At 50.8% G+C, this 7,500-nt stretch overlaps 1 protein-coding gene across 4 annotated transcripts in view; it reads right to left on the reverse strand.

Moving 5' to 3' along the window:
* Positions 1 to 7,500, reverse strand: part of ablim1b (actin binding LIM protein 1b) — a 185,243-nt gene that overhangs the window by 31,646 nt on the left and 146,097 nt on the right. For all 4 annotated transcript variants that reach the window (XM_063221635.1, XM_063221638.1, XM_063221637.1 and 1 more), the window contains exons 7-9: positions 1,621 to 1,708; positions 927 to 985; positions 192 to 299 (exon numbers count right to left, since the gene is read on the reverse strand). In XM_063221635.1, coding sequence (XP_063077705.1) covers positions 192 to 299; positions 927 to 985; positions 1,621 to 1,708 — 255 coding nt within the window. The remainder of the gene's footprint in view (positions 1 to 191; positions 300 to 926; positions 986 to 1,620; positions 1,709 to 7,500) is intronic.

Here is a 7,500-nt window from a genome sequence, read left to right on the forward strand (position 1 = left end):
AAGTTGCCTGTCCATAGCCCTTTCTGAAAGGTTAAGCATTAGCAACTGCTAACAAAATAGTAATGGCGCCGCCCTTGTTACCATGGATAATAAGGTGGATGCTGTGCATAGTACCAGGGGCTGGTTAACCAGGCCAGGGACGGGGGGTGGGGGCTGGGGGTGAAGGGGAAGAGGGGGGTGAGCGTCCAAACCTCAGGCCTGCTTTTGGGGTGTCGACTGGCCTGATGCGAGGACTGGGGCTGGGGCGAGGGGTAAAAGATATCGAAAGGGGTGGGCTTTCCCGGAGACCGCTGCATTCCCTGATGGAAACGGGCGTGGAGAAGAACGAGGAAGGACGAGTAGGAAGAGGAGAAGTCACAGTAGCCACAGGTGGAGTCGGAAGAGTGTAGGACGTCCAATAACAACGAAAAGACAGACAGACACAAACACACACACACACGCACGGGCACGCGCAAACACACACACACACACACACACACACACACACATGCACGCACACGCACAGGCACAGGCACACGCACACACATACACAAACAGAAATGGACACAAAAGAAACACAAAAGAAACACCCACAAAACTGAACTGACATCAAAACCAAAACACAGAAAAGCCAAAAGGGACAGGAACAAAATCCACAACACAACTTAAACTGGAAACAGTACAGTACAACAGAACTTAAAAGCTTTTTGGATCCATATCGATTAAGTCAGTCAATGTGTCCTCAGAGATGGTTTTGCTACCACATCAAATCAATATACTTTTGAGAAAGTAGGCCTACCAAGAAAGTCCAAAAGGACCTACTACATGATTGGTGAGAACTTGACATGACACTTTCAGCCATTTTGGACAAGAGAGCTGTCATTGTTACGGCATGTGATTTCAAATGACAGGAGATGAGAAAGTGGCTTTATACTGCATATTCTCACCCTGTACTTGTCCTCAGCTCTGCTGTTGTTCTTGCAGTCTGGATGCCATACTGTCGAACCTGGAGAAGGCAGGGGTGGACACAGAGAAAGGGAGAGTTATGAAAGAGTAATACAAGTTATCATAAGACTTTTTTTCCTGGTTATTATGGGATGTTGGATGCTGGTGCAGCATGTGTGTATATGTCCACATTGCATGTCTTAATGCGTGTCTGCATGTGCGCATGAAACCAGATCTTGAATACTGCACAACAATATTTAGACCAAACATGGCAAGTCACGCCAAGTCATTGCAAGCTAAAACGGTCAAGTCCAAGTCGAGTTTCGAGTCAATGGCGTGCAAGTCAAGTCGAGTCGCAAGTCGTTTCTGATCTTAAAATTTCAAGTCGCAAGTCTTCACACCCCTGACTCAAAGTCATAGTCAAAGTCATATACAGCAGAATGATTACCTGACTGTTGTCATATTCAGTGCACCTGTATTTGGATATGTTTGTAAATGGAACCGTTGGGTGCTTTTGCTTTTGTTTTTTGCTTTGTTTTTAGTTCTTAAACACACCTGTCAATTTTAATTTTTTTTATCTACATGCTGTGCTTACAAGTAAGCAGGTAACAAGTATCCACGTTTAAAAACGCATTCCGCATACTGTACATGTAACACCATCCAGCAGGTGGCGATAGTGGTGCACTGTACTCTCACCTTGCAGGTACATCTCCTCCCCCTCCGTGAACATCTGGTTGCACCGGCTGCATCGTGCACAGCTGGGGTGGTAGTGTTTATCGCCTGCCTGTGGAGGACAAAGTGGAAAAGGTCATCAGGATATGGCCCAAAGGTCAAATACGGAAACACTCACTTAGCACGAGTGTCCGCATCTACATCTACTTATATAGTGTGTATTCAGTCGGTGGCTACGCACCAATAGAATGGAATAGGATAGAATTGTAGAAAACTTTGTAAGAAAGGAGAAACATTGTATCAATGTATTGTATTGATTGAAAGGTTATTTTTGATGACTAACTGTGTGTGTAAGTTTTTTTGAGAAGAAGATACCGCACACTCTTGTCCATCGTGCTGCAATTTATTCAGAAAACAACGTTTCGGCCCATATGGCCTTTCTCAAGTTTTAACTGTGTGTGTACACCAAAAGCGACCAAAACAACCAGAGTAATGGACCTCCAGCAAGTTCAGAGACCAAACGGAATTTTCCAGCATCATTTTCCAAAGCGATTTGGGCGACCTGAGCTAATCATAGCAGTTAAAAGCCAGTCAAGGTTATGTTTTTGAGGTATGACATGGTTTGGCGAAAACCAATTGGGTTTGTCTTCGAATGTCCTAGGCTGGAAAGCAAGAGCTGTTGCGTGATTAGCTAAATCCAACATGTCAGTATCACGTCAAGAGTGAATAAAGCAGGGAAATTTGGTCATTTCTGGTGTACACACACAGTAAAAGCACAGCGAAGTGTGAAGGTGGGTATTTTTGGCACACACACGCACACACATACGCACGCACACACACAGTAGAAACACACATCTGTAGGACAGACTGCGGAGAAGTGTATGCACTTGTGGGAAAAGGCACAGGTGTACTGATCCCACTCTGGGCCCCATCAGACACACACACACTAAGTCTCTCTCTCTCTCTCTCTCTCTCTCTCTCTCTCTCTCTCTCTCTCTCTCTCTCTCTCTCTCTCTCTCTCTCTCTCTCTCTCTCTCTCTCGCCCCGTGTGTGTGTGTGGGTGTGTGTGTGTGCGTGTGTGTCTGTGTGTCTGTGTTCGTGTTCTGCTCAGTCATTGCTCTTTTTCCAGCGGATCATGTTTCTCTACTGCAGGACAGGCTACCTCACTGACCTCCACACACACTCACACACGCACGCACGCACGCACGCACGCACGCACACACACACACACACACACACACACACACACACACACACACACACACACACACACACACACACACACACACACGAATATGCACACACAAACCCACACACTCAAGCACAAGCACAAGCACAAACACAAACACAGACTCTCTCTTCTTCCCCCTCTGCCTCTCTCTCTCTCTCTCTCTCTCTCTCTCTCTCTCTCTCTCTCTCTCTCTCTCTCTCTCTCTCTCTCTCTCTCTCAAACACACACATGTACATGCACACACAGAGTGGTGCTATAAACAGACGTTCACCCTCCCATGTAATTTATAGACATCTGCATCACTCTCAAAACACACCAACACCCATTTACACAAACAAATATACAGTACACACAAGATAGAGGGAGACCAAGATAGAGACAGGAGGAGAGTCAGAGAGGGAGAGAGACCAAGTAAAAGAGAGATAGCAATGAAGAAAGACAGAGAGGGAGAGAGGGAGAGAGATAGAGAGAGAGAGAGAGAGAGAGAGAGAGAGAGAGAGAGAGAGAGAGAGAGAGAGAGAGAGAGAGAGAGAGAGAGAGAGAGAGAGAGAGAGAGAGAGAAACTGAGACAGAAATATAGAAAGTCAGAAAGGCTGAAAGGCAGAGATACAGACACAGAGATAGAGACAGGGAGATGGGAGATGGGAAATGGAGTCATATGTATCAGCAAACCCACAGCAAATGTCTCCCTGAAAGCCCAGCTGTTGGAGTCTCATAAGAATAAAGGGTGTGGATATTGGTGCTAGAACAGACTGTCGCTTAATGTGGGAGACCCAGGGACGGATTATGATTTCATAGGCCTCGGGGCCAGACAACAAGAAAGGCCCCCCTCTCAATGGAATCACAGGGTTACAAAAGTTTTGGGTGTTTAGTGAAGATGTTAGAGAGACATTGTTATTGGGGGTTCGGGGGTTTGTCCCCTAAGAAAATGTGGAAGTAAGGTAATTAAAAGTGCAATTTTTACCCAATATGAGCACATAAATATAGACCAACAATGACGATACTATTGCAGTAATCAGTGCTTGCCAATGTCCTCTCTTTTCTCCCTTACATGCGCCCTTTCATTACAGTCTCTCCCTTTGGACATTTTGTTTCCCTCTGCCTTTCTTTTACTGTATGCTCATTTTCTGCAATTTTCTCTTGGTCTTACAGTCCATTACTTTCCCATTCGCTCTCCATTATTATATTCATTCATTCATTCATTCATTCATTCATTCATTCATTCATTCATTCATTTTAATGTTTTCCTTTCGTCATTCATAGGCACTTGTATAAGAACTTTTATAGTTAGAGTTAAAAAAATGTCGCTGTTGCACATACTCAAACTTGCTTCATGTATCTGAAATGTCGTTCCGTTTACGAAACGAAAGTTCGGGAGAAGCGTAATGAAATTTGACAGGTCTAAATTAACACCTGCTCTGTATTTCCTGCTCGTCTGTCATTTGTCCAGTTCCTTGCGCGCTAGTACAGGCACGCCTACCTATCCACCTGAACCTCATCCCCTTCAATTATCAACGCTGTATTTATTCCCCACTCACCTGCTCCTAGTCAGAAACTCGCTTTCTCGCTCGCAGGAATTTTCTTTCTCTCTCCAAAGCCGCCAAGTTGGTCTCCACGCTTCGGGTTCCGACCTCCTGCCTCCTGCATCCCTCCTTTCCAACTGGTCTCCTACTCGCCATCTCCACGGAAGACTTTCATACCCCAGACCTCGCGCATTTCTGCTGGCGCAGACTTTGCCCGAGCTCTCGGTCGGTGCCCTGTGCGGTTCTCCCTCTCGCCTTCTCAGCGGGAGCCGACGTCTCTCCACGACCTCCGCCTCTCCAGTTCTCCTCCTGTTGAGCGGGCCCGACGCCGGTTTCTGCTCCATGCAGCAAGCCCGTTTCGGTGCCTCCTCCGTCGCCCGCCTCCATCGCTTGAAGACCGCCAGTGTTCCACGCCGGATCGTGGACCTTCTCCATGCAAGGAGGACGCCACACTTCTCTCTCGGTTTCTGCCGCCTTGTTCTGACGCGCCCCCTGGCCAGGCCGCCTCACCAATGTCAAGGATGTTCCACTTCTCTCTCGCTGGATGGATATCCCCTCTGCCCGTCTACTGTCAACGCTTAAATCGCCGACGTGCGCCGCTTTCCCCCCAGATGGGCCATCTACTCCTTTGTTTCGTCGGCCTCCTCTCTGAAGTTTACGTTGGAAGCATAGCCTAACTTTCCCTGCGCCGCCAGCCCCTTTATCTCCGAGCCATTAGGCCTACTGCTTCACTCGGAATTGGAACCAGGCGTTTCTCGTGCTTCTCTGCTCGCTCACGCACAATTTGCTGTTTGTCTCGATAACTTGTCTCTTAATCACCTGCGTATCATCAACCGTCATGGCGGCTGGTCGTCTTCGCCTGTCATCACACGCGGCCTGCCTCTCCTGCTGGCGTGCATGTCTCTCCTTTGGTTCAGGAGCTGAATTCGAGTGGAGCCACTCGTCTCCCCATCACCTCCATAGTGTATTCGCCAGCTCACAACTTGTTTCCTGAGCATGCTACTTGTTTATTCAGCACCCGGTGCTTCACCTATACTGGTTCCTCACCGCACGCGGTTTCCTCTCTGGAACAACCCTGTCTCACGCCATTCGTAGTGCCCTCACGGAAACGATCTATAAATTCGTGATAGAGCACCTTGCTACCGAGGAATGCTATGCTATTTTTATTTGGCGTGCTTTGTTAGGTTTTAGGCTCGCTAGTTACCTCTTTGCTATTTCTTTATTTGCATTTATTCGTCGTTATTTTCTACATTTTGTGGCCTTACGCCATTTCCGTGGTTTTGACTCCACTTAATTTTCATGGTCTCCCTCATCTGCGATTAGCACCATGCTAACAACGCAAGAGGGTTTTACTTAATTCATCAGCTGATCGCACCATGCCAATGACAGTGAGCGGGTTTTTGTCCTGCTTCTTATATCTGCTCCCCCACTCCCCGTGGTTGCCCGTTGCCCTGCCTTGTGGTCTTACACCGCCAAAGCCATCCGTCAGCTCTGGTGGCTGCTGCTAGGAAGGTAACCCTCTTCGCTGCCACTGCTGTTCCACTCCTCAGAGGCCTTGTCGGATTTGCTCTGGTCTCCCTGCCTCCGGGCGCCTCTTCGCTGGCCGCACCCCCCTCCCGCTCATTGCGCGAGGCAGGCCTCTGCCTCCCACTTCCACGGCAGCGCTCGATGCGCCTATACCTCGGGCGCCTTTCCTTGCTCTCCATCTGTCCGCTGGCTCCTCCCCTCACGGCCGCAGGGTCGACGCCTCCTCTCCCTCTCCCTGGCTTAAGCCGTTTGCTCCCGCGGCAACGGCTGCCACGCCAGCGAGCAGCATTGCCACTCGCCAGCATTCTCAGCCGAACGCTCCGCCTCGTCCGTACCCGGACCCAATGCTCTTCTAGTGATGCCTTGGATCTCCCTGCACGATGAGGTTTCCTGATCTTCTGTCCCTCCACCTGCAACGTTTGCCGCACCTCTGACCATGGATCCACCGATTGACCGTGGTCCTACTACCGGCGCCGCCATCCCCTTTGTTGGATCTTCCAGTCCGCCGCTGCTAGCTCCAGCGCTCTGCACGCCGCAGGCATCTGCAAACCTGCTGCCGCTACCCCCTCAATCGCTGCTGCTACTCTCTTTGCCACTTGATTCTCCTCTGCGGGATATACTGCCTCGGTAGCCTGCTCCGCATCGATGGCGATGGTTGCTGGCTCACTCCTCTCCTGCCGCCTCGGCTTTGCCGACTCAGCCCCTGACACTGGCATCTCCGCCGAGGCACCAGCACCAACCAGGCCACTCTCCGGATCCCAGCCGCCGCCCTCGATCCACTCGAGTGCCCAGGGTTCCGCCAGGCCGTGAAAGCCGTTCACCTACGCCCGACCGCTGAGGCCGCCGGCCCCACGGTTCCGGCCGCTCTGACCGCCGCCTTCGATCTCGCTGCGATTCCTCCCCGGCGCCCCTCCGTGGGTCCATGCACTCCCCCGCTCTGCGCGGCAGCCCCGCCAAGCGGTTCTACTGCTACCACTTGCTCTACAGGCCACCGCCTGCTCTACATGCTCATGCTCTGCTACTGCTATATACTACTGTTCGCTCTTCATGCCTCCGCTTGTGCTCCTGCTCTACGTGCCACCATCGGCCGCACCACACTCACTGCCGCCGCCCTCTAACCCACTCGCAACTGCCGCCTCTTCGCCGGCTGCTGCTCTCTCCAGTCCGCCCAATGCCGCTGCCCCCTTTCAACCCGCAGCTGCATTTCTCTTGCCTACGTCTGCTGATCTCTGCGTTGCCCTCCTCGGATGGCCTCTTGCTGCCCATGCACTTGTTACCTCTACTTGGGCCCAGACGGCATCAGATACCGAAGTAAAGACTCAAGGCCGCCATCTTCGACATGGACTGCGGCTAATGCACCACTCCTATCCCGATTCCTCCACCGCTTATTCTGGATGGCCGCAGGCCAATGTTCCCACTCGCCGCAGCCCATGCTCATGGTCGCCACCGTGGCACGACATTCGTGCCTGATGCTCCATTCTCAGATGCGATTTCCTTTAACTCGCCCGCCACATTGCCTCCAGACTCATGCCCCTGCATGACTCTGGACGCCGTAGCACTATGGACGCTACGTTCCGGACAGTTGGGTGCCGCTTCAGGATACTTCATCCTAGTCGTGCCACT

This window comes from Engraulis encrasicolus, chromosome 17, assembly GCF_034702125.1.
Source record: "Engraulis encrasicolus isolate BLACKSEA-1 chromosome 17, IST_EnEncr_1.0, whole genome shotgun sequence".
Taxonomy (NCBI): domain Eukaryota; kingdom Metazoa; phylum Chordata; class Actinopteri; order Clupeiformes; family Engraulidae; genus Engraulis; species Engraulis encrasicolus.